The 24774-nt window shown below is 59.2% G+C and overlaps 5 protein-coding genes across 7 annotated transcripts in view; 2 read left to right on the forward strand and 3 right to left on the reverse strand.

Moving 5' to 3' along the window:
* Positions 1-7911, reverse strand: part of LOC136006669 (LIM homeobox transcription factor 1-alpha-like) — a 23419-nt gene extending 15508 nt beyond the window's left edge. Inside the window, exons 1-3 of one of the 2 annotated variants that reach the window (XM_065664723.1) lie at positions 7743-7911; positions 7220-7297; positions 4262-4448 (exon numbers count right to left, since the gene is read on the reverse strand). In XM_065664723.1, coding sequence (XP_065520795.1) covers positions 4262-4448; positions 7220-7297; positions 7743-7911 — 434 coding nt within the window. Of the gene's footprint in view, positions 1-4261; positions 4449-7219; positions 7298-7487; positions 7558-7742 lie in introns of those variants that run through there. The other variant, XM_065664724.1, reaches the window with a different exon arrangement.
* A 1158-nt stretch (positions 7912-9069) lies between these two features.
* LOC136006678 (hepatic lectin-like) lies at positions 9070-13360 on the reverse strand. Its single transcript, XM_065664731.1, has 7 exons — positions 13097-13360; positions 12383-12481; positions 11662-11769; positions 11135-11209; positions 10666-10817; positions 10195-10307; positions 9070-9388 (listed from the first exon to the last, which is right to left on the reverse strand). Exons 2-7 carry the CDS (start codon positions 12423-12425, stop codon positions 9253-9255), a joined length of 627 nt encoding a protein of 208 aa, XP_065520803.1. The 5' UTR covers positions 12426-12481; positions 13097-13360; the 3' UTR covers positions 9070-9252.
* A 1041-nt stretch (positions 13361-14401) lies between these two features.
* On the reverse strand, positions 14402-16327 carry FBXL12 (F-box and leucine rich repeat protein 12). Its single transcript, XM_065664728.1, has 3 exons — positions 16191-16327; positions 15620-15692; positions 14402-15293 (listed from the first exon to the last, which is right to left on the reverse strand). Exons 1-3 carry the CDS (start codon positions 16286-16288, stop codon positions 14517-14519), a joined length of 948 nt encoding a protein of 315 aa, XP_065520800.1. The 5' UTR covers positions 16289-16327; the 3' UTR covers positions 14402-14516.
* Positions 16316-18010, forward strand: UBL5 (ubiquitin like 5). Of its 2 annotated transcripts, XM_065664730.1 has the most exons (5): positions 16316-16369; positions 16459-16520; positions 17456-17539; positions 17663-17700; positions 17806-18010. In XM_065664730.1, the coding sequence occupies exons 2-5, from the start codon at positions 16465-16467 to the stop codon at positions 17847-17849; spliced, it is 222 nt and encodes a 73-aa protein (XP_065520802.1). In that variant the 5' UTR covers positions 16316-16369; positions 16459-16464; the 3' UTR covers positions 17850-18010. The 2 variants fall into 2 exon arrangements, with proteins under 2 accessions (XP_065520802.1, XP_065520801.1); XM_065664729.1 differs by lacking the exon at positions 16316-16369 and having other exon boundaries at positions 16450-16503; positions 17421-17539.
* Positions 18011-18275: 265 nt separating this feature from the next.
* Positions 18276-20442, forward strand: PIN1 (peptidylprolyl cis/trans isomerase, NIMA-interacting 1). The gene is given in 3 exon segments (XM_065664719.1): positions 18276-18398; positions 20187-20239; positions 20242-20442. Coding segments are annotated over 3 exon segments (276 nt in total). The 5' UTR covers positions 18276-18340; the 3' UTR covers positions 20407-20442.
* Positions 20443-24774: the final 4332 nt, after the last annotated feature.

Here is a 24774-nt window from a genome sequence, read left to right on the forward strand (position 1 = left end):
GATCCTATGGAGTTGTGCAGGCAGGAAGAGCTGATCTTAGACCGTAGCCACAGCACCCAAGTTGCTGGTTAAGGCAACTCTGCCTGGGAATAGGGTGTAAGCTGATGACAAGGGGTCCGGGAGAGACTCAAAGCCCTGGGACACGGAGCAGGGAAGGGAAAAGAGCCCAAAAGAGCAAGAATCCATCCAAGTAAAGGGCATTTCATCCCCCAGGTCCAAAGTTCTGCCTTCCCCGTGTACGGATCCGACTGCAGGGAGCAGGCAGCGCGCGGTGGCTGCTTCCTTAATCCCACTCAAGGCACATCTGCATCTTGCCCCGTGCTTACGGAGTTCGTGCTTCATTTCCTGGGCCCTGGGAGCAAAGCAAGGCGAGGGAACGGCAGGACCAGGGCTGGGAGAAGCTCTGTGTAATGAATGTCATTCATCACCAGACGGGCTCCGCTCCCTGCAGGAAAAAGGGAATCTTTGGGATGGGGGGGGGGGAAGCAGGAGATTCTGGGATCGGGTTGGTTGCTGAAGCCTCGGATCCCTGGGGATGCTCATGGGAGGAGCACTGGATGGGCGCTGTCAAAGGGTACCCAGGCTCAGCCGCATCACCCAACCCAAAGGGAGCGGAAGGCTCTTCCCACCTCCTGCATCCCCTCATCTCCTGTTGTGCTGCTCGTGGGGGTACCTGCAGGGGCTGTTCATGGGCACGTGGGCTCCATCCATCCATCCATCCATCCATCACCTCCTGCTCCGTGTGCTCCACTGCCTCATTTATCCGCTCACTCCTTTTCCAGCCTCCAGCCTGGCAGGGAGTGAGGGCAGGAGAAGACAGGACACGGGGGGGGGGGGACCCCATTGCTGCCCATGGCCAAGGATGGAGCCTTGCCTGCTGCCTGCAGAGCAAGAGGGTCGGGATGCTCAGCACAGGCCTTTGCTAAAGCAAAGCTTGGGGTTGGAACTGGATGATCTTAAGGTCCTTTCCAACCCCAACCATTCTATGGACGAGCCACCAGAAGCCCCCTTTTCCAAGCAGTAGCCATCATCAGCCCTTGCACTCAGTCACGTTTAGGCACTGTTTTGTCCTTGAATCCCTGGTTTTCAGTTATCAGCACATCCCAGGCTCCGTTTTCCATGTCCTCAAGCTTAGGAAGTGCTCTGATGATTCTATCACCAAACGTCCCAAATGCCCACAAAGGGGAAGGAGAAACAAACCCGACAAATCCTTCTGCTTCCAACACGAATTCCATCGCTTTCAGGGCCTGACTCCTGCCCCTGGAATGCAGTGGGGTTTGTCCTGTCCTTCTCCTACCTTTGCTCTGATGGGAGCCCTCCCACATGGCTTTAAACATTAACCAGCTCGCTCAGAAGAGCTGCCAAGGGGCTGGATGTGGCTCAGGGAGGGTCAATGCTTCGCTCTCTGCCTCTTCAGCTGCTCCTTGGCTCCTTCTCTGGGTGCACAAAAGGCTTTTGGGCCCCTTTGCCTTCCCTCTGCATCCCAGCCTGGACCTACTTCTTCAACCTCCTTCCTCCACCAAATGCAAAAAGCCGACTCCCATTCCCCATTTTCCAAGCCATTCCATTCACATCACAGTGTTCACCTCCCTTCTGGGTTTTCCCTGTCCCCCACAGCCCAGAGGATGGGCCAGAATGGGCCCAACAGGACGATGCTGGATGTGCCTGCAGGGTACCAAATGATGCGGCCTCAGAGCCCAGCTTTCCCATCCCTGAGCATCCCTGCTTGGTGCGCAGGGCTGGATGAGGTTGTTTGGGATGGGTTTCCAAAGGCATATCCCCAAGCCTTGGCCGCCCTTCCATGGACTGTCAACACCATGGGTAGGAATATCCTTGTGACAAGGACAGCAAGGATGGGACCAGCTCCAAGAGGATCCTAAAAGGGACCTGAGATGACCCTAAAAGGGATGCAGGCAGAGCCGGTGACTGCACTTCCAGTGTCTGAAAGGGGCCATAAGGATGCTGGACCATCAGGGACTGCAGGGATTGGACAAGAGGTGATGGGGTCAGACTGAAACAGGGAAGTTCAGCTTGGAGATAGGGAAGTTCTGCCCTGTGAGGGTGCTGGGACACTGGAATGGGTTGAACGGAGAAGTGGTGGATGCTCCATCCCTAGCAGGGTTCAAACAGAGCCTTGGGTGCCATGGTTTAGGGTGAGGCATCCCTGCCCATGGCAAGGGGTTGGAACCCGATGACCTTCAGCTCCTTTCCAACCCATCCCATTCCCTGATTCCATGTTCTGGTCCACCCCCCCCCCAACCTCAACCCTCGCACCGAGGGGATGCTGGGGCCCATGAGGGTGCTTGGAGGCCTCGCTCTGTGCTCAGCGGCGATGGGGAAGCTTCAAGGCGAGTTCGAGCCGAGTTCAAGCCCGAGTCCCTCGGAGCAAATCATCTCCACATGGGCCAGGGGAGGGTGCGGAGGAGAGGGGAAGGCTTCCAATGGCTCCGATCCCCCGGCAGCTCCCCCAGCCCTGGCAGGCCACGGAGCACACTTCAAAGCACAGGACCCGGCGCTATCGTCCCTTTATGGAGGTGTGTGGGGGGGGTTCCCTTCATCCCCCCCCTGCATCCCTCATCCTTTGCCTTTCCACGCGCTGGGTTTACAGGGCAGGTGCCTGGGCCCCAGATAGGAAGGGAAAAGGCTCCTGAAAGCCTCCGGGCTGTGGGTGGATGGGGTAGGGATGGAGCAACATCCATCTTGATGCTGAGCGTTCCATCCGGAGCTCCACAGCCCACGTCCAGCTGCAGCTGCTGCCTTATCTCCCCGTGAAAGCATTTCCCTCTCCTGGAGCAGCTTCACACGAGCAGGGATCGGTGCCAGATGGGTCTCCCCCTCCAGGTCACCGCAAAGCCCAGGGCGATGCTGGATCCTGCAGCCTGGGATTCATCGCCGGCCAAATCCATGAGCTTTGGCAAGTCAAGGCCAAGAAGGAATAGGCCGGGATGGGGGGGGATAAGAGACCCGAACAGGAGGAAATCCCCATGCTGGAAGCACAAAGGTGCCGAGTGGAGACACCTTTGGAAGTGCCTGAGGAGCTGGAGCCCTTCAGGGGTGGTTCGGAGCATTGCAGTGGGATGGGGCGGACCAGGGCTAGGAAAACCAGCGTGGTCCCACTGTTATCCCGCCCCCAAATCAATGGCAAAGAGCAATGTCGGAGGCTTTCCACGTGGGAATGCCGTCACCGGCCTCGGGACAGGCACCCGGAGGAGGAGACCACGCTCCTTGCAGCAAACATGTTCTTATCTGGTTACTCAACCACAGCGCTCAAACCCAGCTCCTGGCTCCCTGTCAGCACCCATACCCAAGACCCTATGGAAGTCCAGAGCATCCCAGGACCCTCGACGCTTTGGGTGCTCATCCAGCCTGTCCTTCCTTTGCACACCAAGCTATGGCTGTGCCCGGGCAGGCCCTGGCATGTTTATCACCATTCCCAGCCCTTGCCAAGCACAAGGGAGGAGGCTGCGCTCTCCTTTGTGAAGCCCAGGGAAGATAAGGTTGGACCGTAAAGGCTTTAGAGGATGCTGCCAAACACAAGGGGATTGACGGAGCCTCTTCCCAGCAGCATCCCTGGATGCCTGTGTGTGTCCTGTCCCCAGCTCTGCCCAGCAAGTGCCACACACAGGAGGTCGCAATGGGTTTGGAGGTCACAGCAAGCAACAGCTCGTCCCTTCTTCCTCTCCATCCACATCACCGCATTAAATCAAAGCTGCTCACTTCCCATCCCAAAGCATCCCTATGGAGACCATGAGCATCTCACCAACCTCCGTGCCACCAGCACCACGACGCCTTTCCTCAGACCCCCCTCCCCTAGATCCCAACATGGTCCAAAAAGAGCCGGGATGGGCAGGAAGAGGGGAGGACACCGGGAATCACTTCTCTCCATCCACATCACTGCATTAAACTAAAGGTACCAACTTTCAGTCCCAAAGCATCCCTATGGAGACCATGAGCATCTCACCAACCTCCATGCCACCAACACCACGACGCCTTTCCCCACTGCCCCCCCTGGATCCCAACATGGTCCAGGCAGAGCCGGGATGGACTGGAAGAGGAGAGGACACCGGGAATCACTTCTCTCCATCCACAGCACCGCATTAAATCACAGGTACCCACTTCCCATCCCAAAGCATCCCTATGGAGACCATGAGCATCTCACCAACACCACGACGCCTTTCCCCACCGCCCCCCCTGGATCCCAACATGGTCCAAGCAGAGCCGGGATGGACGGAAAGAGGGAATGGCACCGGGAATCACTTACTTCTCGTAGTCGTGCTTGCAGTAGAGCTGCCGGTTGCGGCTGTAGCAGGTCCCGGCCAGGGGCTGCAGGCACACGGCGCATTTCACGCAGGCCTCGTGCCACGAGCGCTCGTTGACGCGGAGCAGGAAGCGGTCGGAGATGGGGGTGTCGCATCCCGCACACACTTCCCGCATCTTGGAGTCGGGACCTGGGAAGCGGGGGGAGGATGGCGTGAGGAGGGGGGTTTTCCTCCGTGGAACAGGGATGCGGAGCTGTTGGAGCAGCTCCTACATGGAGCCAGGCTGGAGGAGAGAAGCTGCGTGGGGAGCTCAGGGCAGCTCTCAGTATCTAAAGGGGCTACAAGGATGCTCCAGGGGGACCTGCATCAGGGATAGGCCAAGGGGTGATGGGTTCGGACTGGAACAGGGAAGTTCAGGTTGGAGATAAGGATGTTGTGCCCTGGGAGGGTGCTGAGGCCCTGGAATGGGGTGAATGGGAGAAGTGGTGGATGCTCCATCCCTGGCAGTGCTCAAGACAGAGCCTTGGGTGCCATGGTCTGTGGCCGGGGGTTGGAACCGGATGATCTTCATCTCCTTTCCAACCCAACCCATTCCATGATCCTACGATTCCTGTGCTTGGAGGAGAAAAGACGCCACGAGGAGGGAGTTTCCCCGTGCCAGGAGGGGAAAAGATGCCCTGAGGAGGGAGTTTTCACCCCACATTTGGTGCTGAGAGCGGCTTCAAAAGCCTCCAGGGCTTTGGGATTTGTTGCTGCTCCTCCTCGCCGTTATCAACACCCAAATCTGTGGCTGCTCTTCAAAGGCTTCGGCAGAGCTCGAAGGTGAAGGAGGGAGCAATAAACGCTCTCTCTGCAGCCGAGCCAGGCAGCGGCAGCCTCTCCGATGGCCACAGCCTCCTTCTCCCTGTCCTCTGCGGCTTCTCCGTGCCTTTAGCCCCACTCTGAGCTTCTCCATCCCTCGGTGGCACCTTCCCAAGCGCCCTCGAAGGGTTGGGGCCGCGACGGCATCCCATGGATGATGCTTACGCCCTTCGGACCATGCTGAGCAAGCAGCTGCTTTCCCCCCCTCAGCAGGCTCAGGCTGAGGATGGATGTGGGGAGCACGGAGCCAGCAGGACCCCAGGATGCAGGAGCCATGGGCAGGAAGCTTCCCGAACACCCAATTCGAGCTTCCCCAATGCCCTGAGATCATTTGAAAGCCCACAAATGCCTTGAGGTGGCTGTTGCGGCTGCACCAACACAAGGAGGGGCTTTGTGGGGAGCTTTCTATGCCCCCCCCCCCCAAAAAATGGGTGTTCGGTGTAAAGGCAGCTCCTGCCCCACTTTGGGTCCTGCGTTGGGCATCGCCTGCATCCCTGTGCTGGGTGATGCTGCGCTGGGCACAGCAAGTGCTGGCTCCTGGGTGACAGCAGCAGCTGGAAGGGACCAGACCCCCTCCTGCACATTGGGAACCAGCACGGCAGGAATGGGAATCTTCTGGATTTAATCCCAGAAGAGGGAAAGGGAATAGCTGGTGATGCCGGAGCAGCAGCTTGCATGGCCAAGGCAACAAGGGGCTGTGGGCGCGCGCGGAGCTTCTCCATGGATATTTATCACACATCGAGGCTCCGTTTGTCACTTTTCCTTCTGTTTTTAACTCCTGCCATCAAACGTTGTCACCCTTCTTGACTTCCAGCCCATGGGCTGCGTGTGACCCACAGGGTCCCGTGGGTTAGAGGCATCCGGGACTACAAATCCCCAATTCCTGGGTGATTTAAGGGGGGGGGGGAAAACAGGGAATAATCCAATAGAAAATCAGGCTGGAGCTCTGGGAATGTGGGATCAGCCCCAAAGGGAGAGACCCAGAACTTCAGCCCGGGGATGTCTGTCCCTGAGCAGGCAGGAGGATGCTGAGGAGTCGGGGTGATGGGAAGCAGCAGGATGCTGGCTCGGGATGCAGAGCCCTGCAATAAGTCATACGTGAGTCTCCCAGCACAAGGCCACCACCACGGTGATGCTGCAACACATTGGGAGAGATCCCGAGCTCCGAGGGGGAAAAGGGATGCAGAAAATCCCAGGAAAACTGCCTGAATCCCTCCCCGCAGAGCAGGAGAAGGAGCAAAACTGAAAGTAAAGGAGATTCTGCCTTAAAGACACCGGCCTTCTGAAAATGCAGCAGTTTGGATCCACGGGGATGTTAACGAAGAGCATTCCCACCTTCCATGTCATGGCTCCCTGAGGAAGGGGAAAGGGACAACAAGGAAGGGGTGGAAAGGGGACGCGGGTGGCAGCTCAAGGGGGATGCAGGAGGCGGCTCCGGTGCCTCATCCCGGTACGATCCAAACTTAATCCCCTGCATCCAGGCCCTTCCCAGGCATGTGAACACCCAACGGGCAGATTTCCTCCCTGGAATTCCCAATTTGGATCAGCAAAGCCCCATGGTGCAGGGCCCTGTGCTGGAGACTCCCTAAAATCAACCAAAAAGACCGGGATACCCTGAGGCTCTGAAGGAGCTTATCCAGGAGGCTGGGACACACAAGGGATGGATGCTCGTGGTGTCCCTGTCCCCTCCGGGCTCTATCCATCCCCTTGTGCTGTGTCTGTGGCCAGGGATGCTTTGGGGTGCCAAGATGCCGTTCTGCAGCTCTCCAACACCTTGCAATGGCTTTGGCTGCCTCAGCATCACCACCCCACCAAGCCAGGCTGGGCGAAGGGGATGCTCCCTCCTCGCTGCTCAACCCGGATAATCCCGACAGCGGGGAAGGAACGCGGCAGAGGAGCCGGGAATGCCGCTGGGATCATTCGGGTCGGGAGAAAACGGGAAGCGCAGGCAGGGCCTGCAGGTCCCGCTGCAACTTAGGGACCAACCGAGACCCCCGGAGGATGAGGATGGGGATGGGGATGGAGCAGGAGGCCGCGGGTGCTGCCCGCTGAGGGCTCCCCGGTGAGTGGGACCCGCTCCCGGTGTCTCCGGTACTCACCGAAGCCCAGGACCGGCGTCGCCTGCTGCAGGCAGGACGGAGCCTCTTCCGTCTTCATACCGGCGGCCAGCGCGGGGGCTGCGGGCGGAGAGGAGCGTTAAGGACCGGGACTACCGGACCCCGCCGCCGGTCGGGGCTCCCCGGTGCCTCCCGTTCGTTTTTCCGCCTCCCAGAGCTCCGCTTTAACGAACGGCAACGAAATCACGGCGGCGGCGGCGGCCGCACGCTCCGCTCCCCCCGCTCCCGCTGGGGTCGAGACCGACCTTACCCCCGGCATCCCCGGAGCCCGCACCGGGGGCAGCACCGGGGGCTCCGGCGGCGCTGTTGCCCAGCACCCCCTCGCCATCCATCCCGTCCCGTCCGGTCGGGAGCCGGCGGCTCGACGGGTCCCTGCGCTGCCGGTGCCGGGCTCTCCGCTCACGGACGGGGCGCACACCCGCGTCTCCCCCCGCACTGAGCATCGCGGCCGTGGGTTCCCGACCCCGCATCCTTGCGCCCGCCCCGTCCATCCGCGGGCACTCACCGGGATAACGATCCCGGCGGCGGGGAGGGGACGGGAATGGAGCGGAGCGGGGCGCGACCGTGAGCGGGGCAGAGCGCGCAGCCCCCGCCCGTGCCCGCGCCCGTGCGCGCCGCCGACCCCCGCCTCCCCCGGGAGCGCGCCTGAGCCGGGAGCGCGGCGGGGGCCCCATCGAGGTGAGACCCCCCCCCCCTTTCCCCTCTCCCGGTGGGGGGGGGGCTCGGTGCAGGCAGAGCCCGGTGTGCGCAAGGGGCGATACCGACGGGTCCGGACCGGGACCGTCGCGTGGAAAGGGGGGAGATGGGGGGGGGGGGGGGGGGGGGCTCCGCTCCGCCGCTCACCGCGGGGTTGCTGGGCTCTGTCGCGACAGCGGTGTCGCCGATAAGGCAAGCGGACGCGCGCCCGCCCGCCGTCGGGGCCTCCGTGGACCCGTTCTGCTCCCGGTGGGGACGGTCCCAGCGGGGCGAGGGGCGGTGGAACCGGTCCGCGGCCTCCCTGCGGCTTCTCCAACGAATCCAGCGCCGGCATCGTCCGGGGACCAAGAGGGGACCGGGACCGAGCGGAGCGGCCGGAGCCACGGGGCGGCCCTCGGGGTGCGGAGGGGCTCTGGGTGCTGCCCCCGGTGCCGGTGCCGAGGTACCCCCGGGGTGTGCGGGGGGCACCCCCGGTACCGGGCGCCTCCTCCCGGTCCCCGCAGCGCACACACGCACCTCGCCCTGGGCACCTTGCACTGGGCACGCTCACTTGTGCCCATGGGGGAGCTCGAGGTGTCCCCGTCCGACTCCGAATGAGCCCCAAGTGGTGCTGTGGGGTCTCGGGAGGAAAGCAAAGCCCGTTTCCGGCTCCAGCCCCGTGTTCCCGAGGTCCCTGGGGCTCCTCTTGGATCCTCTGTGCGGTGGCCGGGACTCGAGCAGGGCAGGGGGGGGCACAGGGTAGTTCTTGGGGGTGCAGAGCTGCCCTGAGCACCAAACCCCTTCAGGAGCAGGAAGGGTCACCAAATCCTCATGGATGGAGCTCAGCTCTGCTCCACGCGCATCTTCCCTTCCCGGTGATACCATGGGAGATGCTTCTGGGATGCACCGTGGGCAGCAAATCCCATATTCATAGACTCCTAAATCATGGAATGGTTTGGGTTGGGAAGGACCTTAAGATCTTCCGGTTCCAAACGCTGCCCCAGGCAGGGACACCTTCCACTGGAGCAAATGGAACCATTGCATCCCATTTATCCCCGGCCTGCTCCTGGCATCGCCACTAACCTGCACAGTGTTGCTCTATGCCTCCAGTTCTCTCCCCCCCACAGCCCTTCATGCCTAGAAACAGAGAAGCATCGTTAACCAGAGCAACGATTGTCCTTTATTAGGCTGAGCTCCCCATGGAGAGCCCAGATTCCTATGGGTATCGCTTAGGACCATCCAAATCCATCCCTGCTCTTCCTCGGGATAGAGCAGAGAGCATAAGTTAAGAGGAGGAAGGAACGTTCGTGGTGCCAGAGCATCTCCATGAGTGGCTTTGCTCACTTGGGCACAGGCTTCTCGCAGATGTAGTAGCACTCGTAGGTGCAGTAGACATCGTTCCACTTCCCCGCCGCCCAGAGGTGGGCACAATCCTCATTGTTGCCGCTGTTATTGGGCTCTCCCTCCTTCCAAAACCTGGGCAGAGAGGGCTCAGGTTGAGCGTGGGCAAATATGGGCCAAATCTGGCTGATTTCACATGGTTTAGATGCTCGTTTCGGCCTCTGCTGCTGTGTTAGAGCTCCCATCGCAGGGCAGGGTGAAGCAGGAGCCATAGGAACCCCATGGGGTGCAGGGTGTAGGAACCCCATTGGGGTGCAGGCCATAGGAACCCCATTGGGGTTCAGGGCATAGGAACCTCATGGGGTGCAGGGCATAGGAGCCCCATTGGGGTGCAGGGCATAGGAACCCCATTGAGGTGCTGGGTGTCGGATCCCCATTGGGGTGCAGGCCATAGGAACCCCATTGGGGTGCAGGGCATAGGAACCCCATTGGGGTGCTGGGTGTCGGATCCCCATTGGGGTGCAGGGCATAGGAACCCCATTGGGGTGCAGGCCATAGGAACCCCATTGGGGTGCTGGCCATAGGAACCCCATTGGGGTGCAGGCCATAGGAACCCCATTGGGGTGCAGGGCATAGGAACCCCATTGGGGTGCTGGGTGCCGGATCCCCATTGGGGTGCAGGGCATAGGAACCCCATGGGATGCAGGGCATAGGAACCCCATTGGGGGTGCTGGGTGCCGGATCCCCATTGGGGTGCTGGGCATAGGAACCTCATTGGGGTGCTGGGCATAGGAACCCCATTGGGGTGCAGGCCATAGGAACCCCATGGGGTGCTGGCCATAGGAACCCCATTGGGGTGCAGGCCATAGGAACCCCATTGGGGTGCTGGGCATAGGAACCCCATTGGGGTGCTGGCCATAGGCAGCCAGGGCAGCACTCACGTGAAGGTGGTTTTGTAGTCGCTGCCGTCCACCCATTCCCATTCCCCTTCCGAGTTCTCATCCGTGAGCCCGATCCAGAAACGCTCATTCCTTGTCCTGAACATGACAAAATTCTGCAGCGGGGAGAGGGATCAGGAGGGAAAAGCGCCAGGAAAAGGGCTCCTCCAGTTTGCACCGGGGGGAATTCTATGGAAGAATTCTATGGAAGGAGTCGGAGAGGAGCTGGAGAGGATCAGCTCTGCCCTTGGCAGTGGATTTAGGGGATAAGGGGGTATCTACCCCGTGTACAGGGTACCCAGGACAGGTCTGAGCATCCCCAGCACATCCAAGCGCAGCCCTGGCTGCAGGCAGCGCAGGCTCTGCCTGCTCTCTGCTGGCTGCTGCAGGCGCTGCCCAGCGAGGCCGGGGGGACCAGGAAGGACATGGAAAGGGCAGGATCCCGGTAATTCCCGTTTGGAGCTGGCTCTTTACCTGCTTGGCGTAGCTGTCAATGACGGCGAGCTGCGAGTGCATCTCCTCGCACTGAGCCTTCGCCTTGTGCCAGCTCGTTCTGCTGAGGGAGAAGTAGTAACATTTCCCACCAAAGTATTCCCATTCCCTGGATCCGGGTCCGCAGGGAAACACTGGGGAAAAGAAGGATGGGAGGGGGGAGAAGTCAGAGGGATGGAGGGCAGATGGGGGTGACACAACAGCTCCAAGCTGGAGCTTGTTGGAGGCTGGATGGGCACAAAGGTGGCCGCCAGCATCCCAAAAAGGCTTCAGTGATCCGGGACAACGGGTTCCCTATAGGGTAAAGAAGTGTTTGTGGCTGGTAGAGCAGCAAAGGCAGAGGGGGACGATGCCCTGCAGCACCTCGGGGAAGGGATGCGCAACAGGGACGCTCTGGGGAGGATACAGGGGAGGGAAAGGTGATGGGATGGGAGGGAAAACCGGGACTTACAGAGGGAATCCCTGCCCGAAACGTTGTGGTCCTGCTCCAGGGGCAGCTCTTGGAGCTTCGAAGAAATGGCTGAAACTATAGGGAGAGAAGGATTGATGCTGGGTCAGGGCTTGGGTTATGGCCAAGCAAGCAGCTCACCCCCTCACAGCTAAAGATGTGCTTCACCTTCCATAGAGTCCCAGGTTGGAAAGCATCCCAATGGATCGAATTGGGATGAAGGGACCTTAAAGCTCACCCAGTCCCAACCCCTTGCCATGGGCAGGGACACCTTCCACTAGAGCAGGGTGCTCCAAGCCCCATCCAACGTGGCCTTAAGCCCTATCCAAGCCCTTCCAGCAACCTATAGGGCTTGTAGCTTGGATGAGCCATAGGGCTATGGACATCAACGGTCACTACATGGGATAGTGCAGGAGCTCCTCTGGTCACTCCACCCTGTGGGATTAGGACCTTTAGGAAGCACCCCCTTAGACCTTACGTATCCCTGGGTTCTATGTGCCCAATCCATCAGTTCCAAGGTGTTCCGGTACCTTTGGAGAGCGACACAGCGAAGAGGGTGAAGATGAGGAGGAAGGAGAGGGCCAGCAGCAAATAGACGGTGACAAAGGACTTGAGCTTCAGGCTGAAGAAGTTTCTGTCTTTAAAACAAAAGCATCGGGATGGCAAAATATCCCCTTGGGATCAGCGGGATGGGTCCTCTGGTCCGTTTAGAGAAGGGTTAATCAATAACCTACAGTGGTCAATGATTTGCTACAGAAGCCAAAGGGATGATCTTAAGCCATGGATTTGGGGCTGGGATGTGGTTTGCAACCCTCCCGGTGCCTCCTAACCCCCTTCTTGGCAGGGAAATTGCCCCCCGAGTGACCATCCGCAGTCCGGAATCTCTTGGCTGGCTGGAGCTGGCATCCGATGCCCGTATTGGAGGGGTCAAATGTGGGAAACGGGCTCCCAGATTCCAGGTTTGGGAGCTCCATTTGGGAAAGCTCCAGGACACGGAACCCTCTCAGGTGTTGTTGGTTGGGCACCACCAAGAGCCCTTCCATGTGTGTGATGCAGCCATGTCCCTTTCCCTCCTCTTCCCTCTGAGCCTCAGCAGGGGATGGATCCTCATCCCAACCAATCCCACAAGGTGCCCAAGAGGAAAGAGGGCTTAGACCTTCCTGTCCTTTCAGAAGCCATGTTGGTGATGGAAACCCATGTTCCCCTATGGCTCCTGCCCTCCTCCTCCTCCTCTTTGAGGCTGAAGCTTACCTTTAAAGACCTTCAGGTCCTCATGAAGATGCTCCTCCTCCATCCTGGTAAGCTCTGGTGGGAAGGGGGGGGATGAAGCAGAAGCTCCTCAATCAGGATCTGTGCAATGGAGAACCTAAAGCAGCTCCTGGATGCTGAGTCCCAGGGTTATAATTTAACCAGGCTCTATCCCATTGGTTTGTCCTCTCTGAAGAGCACCTTGGATTGTGGCCACTTCCAATGGAAGCCATGGGGACATGGGGGTGGCTTGCTCGGAGCAGGGTCGCTCTGCTCATGGATAACCCAGGTTGAGGGGCTCCCAAAGGTTTCTTTCCATATTGGTGGCCCTGGTGGGATACTGGGAGGGGGGGGGTGGTTCATGGCCTGGATTCACTGGGGCTCTCTGCAAGTCCTCCCATGGACTCATAGGATGGGTGGGAAGGGATCCCAAAGCTCATCCAGCTCCAACCCCTGGCACCTTCCACTAGAGCGGGGTGCTCCAAGCCCCATCCAACCTGGCCTTCAATAGGGATGGTTCATCCCAACCTTCTCCATTCAACCCATCCCAGTGTCCCACCACCCTCACGGGGAAGAACTTCCCAAGATCCCATCTCCACCTCCCCTCTGGCAGCTTAAAGCCATTCCCCCTTGTCCCGTTCCTTCACCCCTTGTCCTTGATTCCTAATATTTGCTCCCAATCATCCCATATTTTCAGCTCCCCCCCCGCTTCCCAACCTGAAAAGGCCACTTTGTGCCTTGGAAACCGGGAATGGCTGGGCTGTGCCGTTGTGTTCGGCGATGACGTGCTTGGAGATGATGGAAAACTGGCGAGTTGGGATTGCTGGATATTAAATCCTGTCGTCGGGAGCATCCCGCTGCAACCATTGAGGGAACGCTTCGGCTCGAGCTGTGCCTTCACTTTGCTTTATACTGGGATTCATTCTCCCTTTGCTGTTTTCCTTCCTCTCCCTGAGCCCAGAGCACTGGAAACGCTGCTCCGAGTTTTAATAACGGGAATTACTCCAGTGGGAATCTCCAGGCCTGGGATAAACATGGAGGGGGGGTTACTAAGCCTGGGATAAACACGGAATGGGTGTTACTAAGCCAACAGCCTTGGGATGCTTTCCAAAGCAGAGCTGGGGCATGTTCCCAGTGTTTGCTTGCCCCACAGCTCCAGAGGTTGGGAATAGGAGCAGGAAAGAAGCCAGGGCACAAAGACCTGGAGCTGGCAAGAGGCAGGGTGAGGGTTTCGTAACGGTGGGGGGGTCACTGCCATCGGGGCTGTGTGGAACCCAAGGGCTCATTGCTGAAGCTGAATGGAGGACGGGGCAGGGGGGGTGAAACCATCCCAGGAAACATCAATCGGAAGCAGTTTGATTTAATAAACACAAGAAATCATCCAAACCCATCCTTGGTTGATGGGATAACCTTGGAATGGGGATGGCACAGCATTCCATGGCAGCTGACACCGCAGGGAAGAGGATGTGCACAATAGAAGGTGACTGGGAAACATGGCTACTGGTGATGCCCAAGAGCATGTGGAGCCCCTGCGCTGGGCAAACAGGACCTCAGGACCACGTATCCAGGAAGCCCCAGGGCGTAAAAGCTTCCCAAGGAATAACCTGAAGAGTGGAATTCGAAGGGAAATCCAAGCAAGGATATCCTGGATTGGGAACTGCTCCTTGCCCAGCCTTCTCCAAGCAGAAACGTGTGGCTGGGGTATCCATCCCTTCCCCAACAGGGGCTGGAGTGTGCATGTGGGGTGCTTGAGCAATTGGAGCTGGATACTGACTGGAAGTTTGGGATTCGGGCTGCTGGATCTCTTTAATCCCAGTGGCTCCTCCAGTTCCACGCTCCTTAAGCTGCTGCCTGACGCTCAGTGGGGAGGGAAGAGGAGCGGAGAGAACCTCGGCTCGTCGCTGGTCACCTCCTCAGCGGCATTCCCAAGGGATGCCTGCTCCTTGGCTTCCCTATTCCCCTGCTCCATAGAAAACAGAGTGGGGGGGGGGGGGGGTGATCCCACCAAACCCAACTTCCTAACAAGCCCCTTTATGGGGTGCACTCGCCATCGTGTGGCCACTCTGGCCCCATAGCAGGCCTGGCCACTGCTTTCCCCAAAGAGGAGCGCTTGAGGCACGGCAGCAAAGCCGCTGCTTCAGGCTGGGGGTTGAGGAGAATGGGAGCAGCTGCAATGGGCCAAATTCAGCCGGATTTGATCCATGACTTCCGTTCCTAAGCAAGCCCCAACGACTCGGAGCTCCCTGAGCCGGGGCAGCGCTCGGCCCAAGGCAATCACAGCCCCGGGAGACACCTTCTCCCCCAGCTCAAGGCAAAGCATCTCCAGCTGCTGCAGGCTCTTTAAAGACCCCAACCCCGCGCCGGTCACGGGGCAAGCGATGAGCTCCAGGCGCCGCAGCCGTTTCATGTGGTACCCGATGGAGCCCATGGTGGCATCGCCGGCGTCGCAGCCCCGCAGCTCCAAGCACCGCAACCCCTCCAGGTACGGAGCCGCGCGTTGCAGCCCGGCCTCCGTCAGGCGATAGGAACCCCGCAGGCTCAACGTGTCCAGGCGGTGCCGGGAGCAGGCAGCCAGCAAGTGATGGTCGGAGAAGGCCGGGACGTGGTGGACAAGGAGGTGTTGCAGGGGCCTGGGTGAGCTCTCAGGCTGGAACCAGGCAGCGGGGATCTCGCAGCGCCGCAGCTCCAGCACCGCGAGGGAAGCGGGGATGCTCTCGTAGGGGATGCGGCGCAGGTCGGTGTCGGCCAGGGCCAGGCACCGGAGCTGGGGGCAGCGCTTCCCCAGGGCCGTCAGCAGCGGCTGGGACAGGAGGGGGGGCCGGGAACCGGAGAGGAGGGAGCCCCGGGCCCGCAGCGTGCACAGCCCCGCAGGGAGGTGCCGGCGAAGGAGATGCCACAGGGCCCCGGAGCTGAGCTGCAGGGGAAGGGGGGGGGGGGGGAAAGACAGGGGCTGGGCCAAAGGGGGTGGGGAATGGGGGACCCCTGCCCGCAGTGGGGTGATCCCCCCTTCAATCCCCTGCCCACACTGGGGTGATCCCCCCCCAATCCCCTGTCTGCAGTGGGGTGATCCCCCCCCAGTCCTCTGTCTGCAGTGGGGTGATCTCCCTTCAATCCCCTGTCTGCAGTGGGGTGATCCCCCTTCAATCCCCTGCCCGCAGTGGGGTGATCCCCCCCCAATCCCCTGCCCGCAGTGGGGTGATCCCCCCCCAATCCCCTGCCCGCCCTGGGGTGCTGCCATACCCGCCGCTGGCTCACATCCACGTGTCTCCAGACCGTCCGGTCCAACGCGAGCCGCCGCCACCGCTGGCAGACCCTGCGGGGAAGCGCTCAGCGCCAGGCCCGGAAAGCAGCCGGTACCGGTACAAGGGGTCCCACCCGGCCGCCCTCATTCGGTACCGGTACAAGGGGGGGGGGTCCCACCCGGCCGCCCTCAGCCGGTACTGGTACAAGGGGGGGGGGGGGTCCTACCCGGCCGCCCCCATCCGGTACCGGTACAAGGGGGGGGTCCCACCCGGCCGCCCTCATCCGGTACCGGTACAAGGGGGGGGGTCCCACCCGGTCGCCCCCATCCGGTACCGGTACAAGGGGGGGTCCTACCCGGCCGCCCCCATCCGGTACCGGTACAAGGGGGGGGTCCTACCCGGCCGCCCCCATCCGGTACCGGTACAAGGGGGGGGTCCTACCCGGTCGCCCCCATCCGGTACCGGTACAAGGGGGGGATCCCACCCGGTCGCCCCCATCCGGTACCGGTACAAGGGGGGGTCCCACCCGGGGGCCCCCATCCGGTACCGGTACAAGGGGGGGGTCCTACCCGGCCGCCCGCAGCCGGTCCCAGGGCGGCAGCAGCGCCAGGACCTGCAGCAACACCGAATCGGGCAGCACCGACACCTCCACTCTCGCCGCCGCCATCTTGGCCGGTCCTCAACACTTCCTCTTCCGGTTTAGGCCCCCCCCGCTAACTTCCGGTTCCGGCGCCTGTGGCGGAGCTCGGTGGGTACCGGGGGGGGGCTCCGGGCCCTCCGTCTTTAACCCCGTTTCCCCCCCCTCGTCCTCCCCGTTAACCAGGCCTCATCCTGCAGGCAACGATGATCGAAGTCGTCTGCAACGACCGCTTGGGCAAGAAAGTGCGGGTGAAATGCAAGTATCCACCGAGAAACGGGAGCCGGGGGGGGGGGGGGGTCCCGGTTCTTTCCCTGTTTTTCTTCCTCTTTCCCCCCCCCCTTTCCCCGTTCTTCCCCACCCCTTTTCCGGGTTCCTCCTCCCCTTTTCCCTGTTTTTCCCCCGTCTTTTTCCGATTCCTCCCCCACCTTTTCCCAGTTGTTCCCCCCCCCTTTTCTCTGTTCCTCCCCCCCCTTTTCCCTGTTCCTCCCCCTCTTTTCCCTGTTCCTCCCCCCCCTTTTCCTGCTTCTTTCCCCCACTTTTCCCTGTTTCTCCCCCCACATTTCCCTGTTTCTCCCCCCACTTTTCCTGGTTCCTCCCCCTCCTTTTCCCTGTTCCTCCCCCTCCTTTTCCCTGTTCCTCCCCCTCCTTTTCCCTGTTCCTCCCCCTCTTTTCCCTGTTCCTCCCCCTCCTTTTCCTGCTTCTTTCCCCCACTTTTCCCTGTTCCACCCCCCACATTTCCCTGTTTCTCCCCCCCCTTTTCCCTGTTCCTCCCCCCCTTTTCCCCGCTTCTTTCCCCCACATTTCCGTGTTCCTCCCCCCACATTTCCCTGTTTCTCCCCCCACTTTTCCCGGTTCCTCCCCCCCCTTTTCCCTGTTCCTCCCCCCCTTTTCCCTGTTCCTCCCCCCCTTTTCCCCGCTTCTTTCCCCCACATTTTTCCGTGTTCCTCCCCCCACATTTCCCTGTTCCTCCCCCCACATTTCCCTGTTTCTCCCCCCACTTTTCCCGGTTCCTCCCCCCCCCCTTTCCCAGTTCTTCCCCCCCTTTTCCCCGCTTCTTTCCCCCCCTTTTCCTGTTCCTTCCCCCCCTTTTCCCGCTTCTTTCCCCCATTTTTCCCGGTTCCTCCCCCCCTTTTCCCAGTTCCTCCCCCCCTTTTCCCAGTTCCACCCCCCGCTTTTCCTTAACGGCGCCGTTAGCACCGAGGACTCGATCCGCGACCTGAAGAAGCTGATCGCGGCGCAGACCGGGACCCGCTGGGATAAGATCGTGCTCAAGAAGTGGTGAGTGGCACCGGGCTGGAAGCAGTCGAGACCCTCGTGTGTCGTCCCCCCCCCCCATGCCGGGGTGGTGGGGGCAGTACCGGCCGCTGCCCCCCGGCTCCAGCCCCCTTTCCATCCCCACAGGTACACCATCTTCAAGGATCACGTCACGCTGGGCGACTGTATCCTCCTGCGGGCGGGTGTTTTACCGTATTAACGGGTGTATGGAGGGGGGGGGGGGTCCACTGCATCCTTTCCCATCTCTTCTCCTTAACTCCATCCTCCAGATGAGATCCACGATGGCATGAACCTGGAGCTCTACTACCAATAGCGGCTGCCATTCCCTCCCTGTTCCCTGCCGATGCTCTCCTTTCCATGGGACGACACCCCCCCAAACCCCCTTCTCCCTCCCCAGGCCATGTTGAGGCTCTGAACCTGCTGTAGCTGCCCTGGAGCGTTTAAGTGGTTTCTAATAAATGTGTTTCTCGGGTCTCTGGTTGTTGAGTGGCTCCGGTGGGGGGGGGGGCACCGGGGGCCGTTGAACCGGTGTTGTTGGGGGGGGGGGGGGAGTGAGGTTTTGCTGCTTCGCTTCGCTCTCTGACATCTTTTGCCCACCCGCGGCCACCGTCCGCTCCAGTGTCCATGCTCAACGCAGCCTCCCGCCCTGCAGTGCCAGACTGACAGGTTCTTCCACCAATGGCAACGCGGGGAGCTTGGGCGTTGCCTTCCCTTTGGCCAATAGGAGCAAGGAACGGGACAATTGTCCCGCCCTCTTTTTCCCCTCAGCACCGGGCCGGGTGCGGGAGGCGCAGCCGAGGGAAGATGGCGGAGGAGGAGAAGCTGCCCCCGGGCTGGGAGAAGCGCATGAGCCGCAGCTCCGGTACGGCCAACGGCGGAGGGGGGGAGGGCAGCGGTTGGGCCTCACCGGGAGGATGCGGGGCGGGGGGGGGGTCCGCGGGGCGGGTGTGCCCGGTCTGGGCCTCACCGGGGGTCGCGGTGCGGGTGGGCCCGGCCTAGGCCTCGCCGTGAGGTGCGGGGGCTCCGGGGCCGTGATGCCGGGGGGAGGATGCGTGGGGCCGGGCCGGGGTTGCTCCGCAAGCGGTAGAGCCGGGAGGAGGCGTTGTCTGAAGGCCCGGAGGAGGCTTTTGCTCCCGGTGGGGCTGCGGAGGATGGAGCCGGTGTGGTTTGTGGCGAGAGCCGCTTGGGTGCAGAGCGGTTCTCGGTGGGGTTTGGGGTTCCTCAAGGGGTTCAAGGGGCCTGGGGGGTACCCTTTGCTTCGTTGGGAGCAGCGGGGATGCGGCCGTGTGGGATCAGCTGGAGGCTGGGATTGCAAACGGGAATTGGGGCGCTTTGGGCTTCTTCGGCTTGAGTCTCCTTCCATGGAGAGCTTTGGGGGTGAGCGATGCGATAGGAGCAAGGGGGGGAGGAGGCAAAGCCTTCCCCCGGGTCAGGAAGGAGGCATTGCCCTTGCCAGCACGGTGTTGCCTGGGGTTATTGCTGGTTCCTGCCTGTGTCAAGGTGGGGAGTTGGAAAGGCTGGAACCTGCTCCTGCACCGAAGCCTCTGGGGAGCGATGGGAGCGCTGCGTGGGCCATGGCAGAGGTGTGGGGTCCTGGGCCTGCCTCATGGGGTTGAGCTCTGGGGGGGGGGGGGGGGATGCGGCAAGCACACACAGAATCCGCCCTTGGGGCTGAAGGAGCTGCTTGTGGGGTGGAGAAAGCTGCTCTGGGGGTTAGAACCTGGTGTGGAGGCTTGAGGAAGCCGAGTGTGGGGCCAGAAGCTGGTTCTAGGGGCTGAGAAAGCTGCTTGTGGGGGTTGGAAGCTGCTTCTTTGGGGCCAGAAGCTGTTTGTGGGGGTAGAAGGTGCCTGTAGGGGGCCAGAAGGTGCCTGTGGGGGGCCAGAAGGTGCCTGTGGGGGGCCAGAAGATGCCTATGGTGGACCAGAAGGCGCTTGTGGGGGGCCAGAAGCTGTTTCTTGGGGCAGAGAAAGCTGCTTCTGTGGGTTAAAAGCTGGTTCTTGGGGCCAGAAGGTGCCTGTGAGGGGCCAGAAGGTGCTTGTGGGGGGCCAGAGGCTGCTTGTGGGGGGCCAGAGGCTGCTTGTGGGGGGCCAGAAGGTGCTTGTGGAGGGCCAGAGGCTGCTTGGGGGGGGCCAGAAGGTGCTTGTGGGGGGCCTGAAGGTGCTTGTGGGGGGCCAGAGGCTGCTTGTGGGGGGCCAGAGGCTGCTTGGGGGGGGGCAGAAGGTGCCTGTGGGGGGCCTGAAGGTGCCTGTGGGGGGGCCAGAAGGTGCCTGTGGGGGGCCAGAAGGTGCCTGTGGGGGGCCAGAAGGTGCTTGTGGGGGCCGGAAGCTGCTTCTTGGGGGTTAGAAGCTGCTTGTTGGGGCCAGAAGGTGCCTGTGGGGGCCAGAAAGTGCCTGTGGGGGGCCAGAAGCTGCTTCTTGGGGCAGAGAAAGCTCCTTCTGGGGGTTAAAAGCTGGTTCTTGGGGCCAGAAGCTGCTTGTGGGGGGGGGGCATAAGCTGCTTCTTGGGGCAGAGAAAGCTGCTTCCTGGGGTTAAAAGCTGGTTCTTGGGGCCAGAAGCTGCTTGTGGGGGGCCAGAAGCTGCTTGTGGGGCTCAGCAGCGGCGTTCGGAGCCTCTCCCCTGAGCTCATCCCCTCCTCTCGCTCTGTCCCCAGGCCGGGTCTATTACTTCAACCACATCACCAACGCCAGCCAGTGGGAGCGGCCCACAGCGGCGGTGGCGGCGGCGGCAGGAACGGGCCCGGTGAGCCCAGCAAGGTGCGGTGCTCCCATCTCCTGGTGAAGCACAACCAGTCCCGGAGACCCTCGTCCTGGCGGCAGGACAAGATCACGAGGACCAAAGACGAGGCCCTGGGGCTTATCAATGGCAAGTAAAACGCAGCGGAGGGCGAGCAGCTCCTGCTCTCGGAGCCCGGGGTGTGGGGAGGTGGGGGTAAGGGGTTTGTAGGCTCGAATTGGCCCCCTCAGCGTGCTGGGGAAGTGCTTTCAGGCAACTCCTTTGCTGGGCGATGGGATGGCTTAAAGGCAGGTCCCAGCCCGTGGGTCTTCCCCTTTGTGGTGTGTTTTGGGGGGGGGGGGGGAATGTTATGGCTGAGGTTGGTTTGTATTTTTCTTGTGTTGTAAACGTGTATTTTTCCATTTAAAAAAAATAAACTGATTTCAAGTGAAACCCAGATGTTCTTTAAACATTTCTTCTTTTGGTTTCATGTCACTTGACTCCCTTGGGAGCAATTTAGAGTCGTTTAAGTGCCATTGGAGCTCTGCTTGAAAGCAAGATGCTCATAGGAGGTTGTCAGCTTTGCCCAAAGTGAGATGCTCATAGGAAGCCATCAGCCTTGCCCATAGCGAGATGCTCATAGGAGGCCGTCAGTCTTGCCCAAATTGAGATGCTCATAGGAAGCCATCAGCCTTTCCCAAAGCGAGATGCTCATAGGATGTCATCAGCTTTGCCCAAAGTGAGATGCTCATAGGAAGCCATCAGCCTTTCCCAAATGATGCTCATAGGAAGCCATCAGCCTTGCCCAAAGTGAGATGCTCATAGGAAGCCATCAGCCTTGCCCAAAGTGAGATGCTCATAGGAAGCCACCAGCCTTGCCCAAAGAGAGATGCTCATAGGAGGCCATCAGCCTTTCCCAAAGTGATGCTCATAGGAAGCCATCAGCTTTGCCCAAAGCGAGATGCTCATAGGAGGCCCTCAGCCTTGACAGAGCTGTGTAAATGACCCAATTTGCTTGGTTTTCCCCCCCAGTATTCTGCCTTAGGAGCAGGTTTAAGGTGCCTTTTGCAGTAGGTGCTGTTCATTTTTGCAGGTGGATTGTGGCCTTGGGATTTGATGTTGTGTTTCCTCACTGGTGTGGTTTTGATCTTAAGGAAGTGAATTCCAAGCCCAGCTTTTCCCTTTTAGGATGAGGGATTTGGGACTGAATTAAACCTCACCTTAACCCCCACAAGTGATGCATTGATGATGCTGAGACTGTGCTTGCTAATGGGTGGCTTTGTCTTTCCTGGCAGCAAGGCCAGGGGCATGCAGATACATCCCACAGGCTGAGCCTGGCTTATCTCTTATGGCCCACAGGCTGGGCTTGGCTTATCTCTCATAGCTTCAGCAGCAAGGGGAGAAGATAAGGAGGATGTTGTGGCTGTTGCCTTGGTCCTAAGCTCCTAAATGCAAGGACTTGCTTCCGTGAAAGCTTTGGGAGGGCAAGTTCTGTGCAGAATAACTCGAGGTGGTGACCAGTAGGTGGTATCCACTCCCTGCCTTTGGAAAGGGAAGGGAAATTCCCTGCCACAGATGGGAGTGTGGGGCTTAGGGAATTGCTTCCTTCAGGTGAGGGTGGCTGAGAAAGCGTGAGCAGAGGTGACAAAGCCTCATGTGAAGATCTGGGCCAAAGGAAAGAGAAAAGCATGGAAATCTTGGAGCAGAGCTGCCAATTCTGTCTTTTTTCTCTCTTTTTTCCTCCTTTTTTTTCCCTAGAAGGGGAATACCAGTGTCAAATCCCCCCACACCCAACCCCTAACCACCTATCCATTGTTTCTTGCCTGAGTGTTGTCGAAGTACTGAATTAAGTGGCATTTCTTGCTGCTGGAGCGGATTCCGAGCATCCTGCTCCTTCCCAACCTGCTTTGCCACACTGAGCCAGCCAGGCTTTTAGTTCCTGGTAATGTAGGTCAATGCTGTTTCGACTCTTAGCCCTCCTTTGCCCTTCAGTTTGAATTAATCTTCCCTGAGCACGGGTTCGTGGTGGGGTGCAAGGTTCTAGATTAACTCTTGGCTCTGCTTTTGCTGTGGCATTTACTCCATGGAGGAAGCTGCGACTCCACCGCCGCTCTTAAAGCCAGCCCGCTGCTTCTGGAGCTATCCGTAAGCCATGTGTACGTGGTCCTCTTCCTGATGGAGCCCTCTTTTAGGGAAAAGAGGCCTTTCTTTTTTTAGGGAAAAGGCTCATTCATCCCGCTTCCCAGAGCCACAATTCAGGGATCTTGTTCAGGTTGGAATAACTCCTTCAGCTTTACAGAAGCTTTCAGCTTTATCCATGGAGTTGCCAGGCAGCTTTTGCTCTCAGGATGCTCCCTAGCAGCACAGGGAAGTAAATGAAGAAGTAAATGCTATTTCAGTTGAGTACTGAAACCCTCTTTAACCCTTTGGATCCCGCTGCTGGGATAGGGGCAGGCAGGTTTGGATGCAAATGTGCACCCTCTGCTCCTTCATTTGGATGCTTCCTTCCTTTTGCATAGGCATCACCTCTTAGAACTGTGATTCCTGACACTTTTGGGGGCAATGTGTGACAGGTACTTGCTGGGGACTGGCAGCTACAGGCGATTAAATACATATTTATGGGGGTACAAACGTGTATTTTTAGGAGAAACTCTGTTTTGTCAGCAACTGGTTGGCCTCAAGCTGCTTCATTTCATAGGAGGAACCCAGGCTGTTTTCCTACCGGGACCATTAGGTCAGCGCTCCTAAACCAAAGGATGCAATTCCAGACCAAGACCCAGTCAGTCTGCTTTTCACATTGCTTTGTAGCCTGGCCAGCTGGAAAACCAACCCTTGCTGTCCTGAGCACCTTGTTGGATTCCAAAGGCTTGGACTAATGGCAGCGGATTGAAACTGGTGCCTGAAACTGGGGAGGAAAAGAGGAACTGTAAAAGATGATGACTTAAAATCCCTTTGGTTTGGCTTTGCTGGCATTAAACTGCCATAAAGGGATTGATTCAAAACCAATTAGCCTGCTTCTTCAGTTGCTGCCGGATATGTTGGCAACCTCCATCCTCTCCTTAAGGAATATTTTCCTGCCTACCCCCAGCTCTCATAGATGCTTCTTTGGGTGTCTAAAAGTCTATAGCATTCAAATGAGCTGGAAAAGACTCATTCCTTCATCCTTTTGCCTTCCTTTTTGGGAGAGCATCCCTCCCAGATAATAAAGCCTGCCTCTGGAATTACATCCGTGACCCTTTTCCAGGTAGGGATCTTGCACTGCTTGCAGCTAAAGTAAAATTGGGTTGAGAATAACCTAATTTAAGGGGGTTTTTACAGGTTGATCTAGCAAAGTGCAGGCTTTTTCTACATGCAGGCCACGGGGCTTACAGGGGAGTGAGCTGCAATAGGCACTTGGCTTGGCAGAACCAGGAGATTCAATAGCTTGGAGAGGGGGAATGCTGCTTCTGTCTGGCTTTTGCTGTTGCAGAGCATCAGTTGCTTCTCTTGGAAGGTGGAAGGTCTCAGATGCAAGCCCATGAGGCTTTGCTGGTTCTTCCATAAGCAGGGAAAGAGGGATCTAAACCTGAGCTCTCTGGTGAGAGGCTGAGCTGGATGGCAGCTGGTACAGAGAGCTGGAAGCCGGAGCGCAACAGCACTTCAGGGCACGTGTGGCTGGATCCCTTTGGGAGATGCTCCCTGCCTTGAAATCCATGGATGAATGATGCCCCATCCCTGGCAGTGTTCAAGCCAGGCTGGATGGGGCTTGGAGCAAGCTGCTCTAGTGGAAGGTGTCCCTGTTGGAACTGGGTGAGCTGTAAAGCCCCTTCCAACCCATCCCATTCCAGGATTCCAGGATTCTATGCCCTCATGCAGGAATTATTCCTTGCAGCTCATACTCAATGGCATTTTGGGAGGGGGGGTGGAGGGCTTCATTTTTGGCCGCTTTAAGATTTAGGCTTTGGCTTGGGGCTTATGCTGCTTTTCCTTGAAGGAGCTGGTGGAGTGCGTGAAGCTATGCAGGATTCAATGTGGGCTCGAGCCTCCATGCCCTGGGGGTAAGGGATGGAGCCGTGTTCCTTGTGCTTTGCTCCTCTCCAATGGAACTCCCGTAATGAGGAGCTGCACCAGCACCTGATCAAGCTGTTGGCTGGAAAATGTGATGCACCCCCAAGGTTTCCTTGTTCCGAGCTTCGCCCAGGGGTGGCTCTGCTGGGCCAGATTCGGAGCAGGGAGGCAGGGCTCTGACCACAGAGAGTTCTTAACTGCCCTTTAAAAGAGCTGTCCTGACAAACAGTTCACTCCTTGGGGGGTTCTTCTTGCTCTGTCTTCTATGGAGGTGAGCCCTGAAATCCAGAGCTCATCTCTTCCCCAGCCCCATCGTAAACCCCATGCTTCAGGGCCAGCGGCAGGCAGGACCAACTGCTTGCTTTAATAGGATCTGGGATAGACGCAAAAGAGGGGAATGTGCTTGGAAACCAAACGGGAGGCGAGTGCTTTTGGGGTGTTGGGAATGTTTCATTCTGGCTCTGCCTTCATTCAGGAAA

Source organism: Lathamus discolor, unplaced genomic scaffold, assembly GCF_037157495.1.
Source record: "Lathamus discolor isolate bLatDis1 unplaced genomic scaffold, bLatDis1.hap1 Scaffold_52, whole genome shotgun sequence".
NCBI classification, from domain to species: domain Eukaryota; kingdom Metazoa; phylum Chordata; class Aves; order Psittaciformes; family Psittacidae; genus Lathamus; species Lathamus discolor.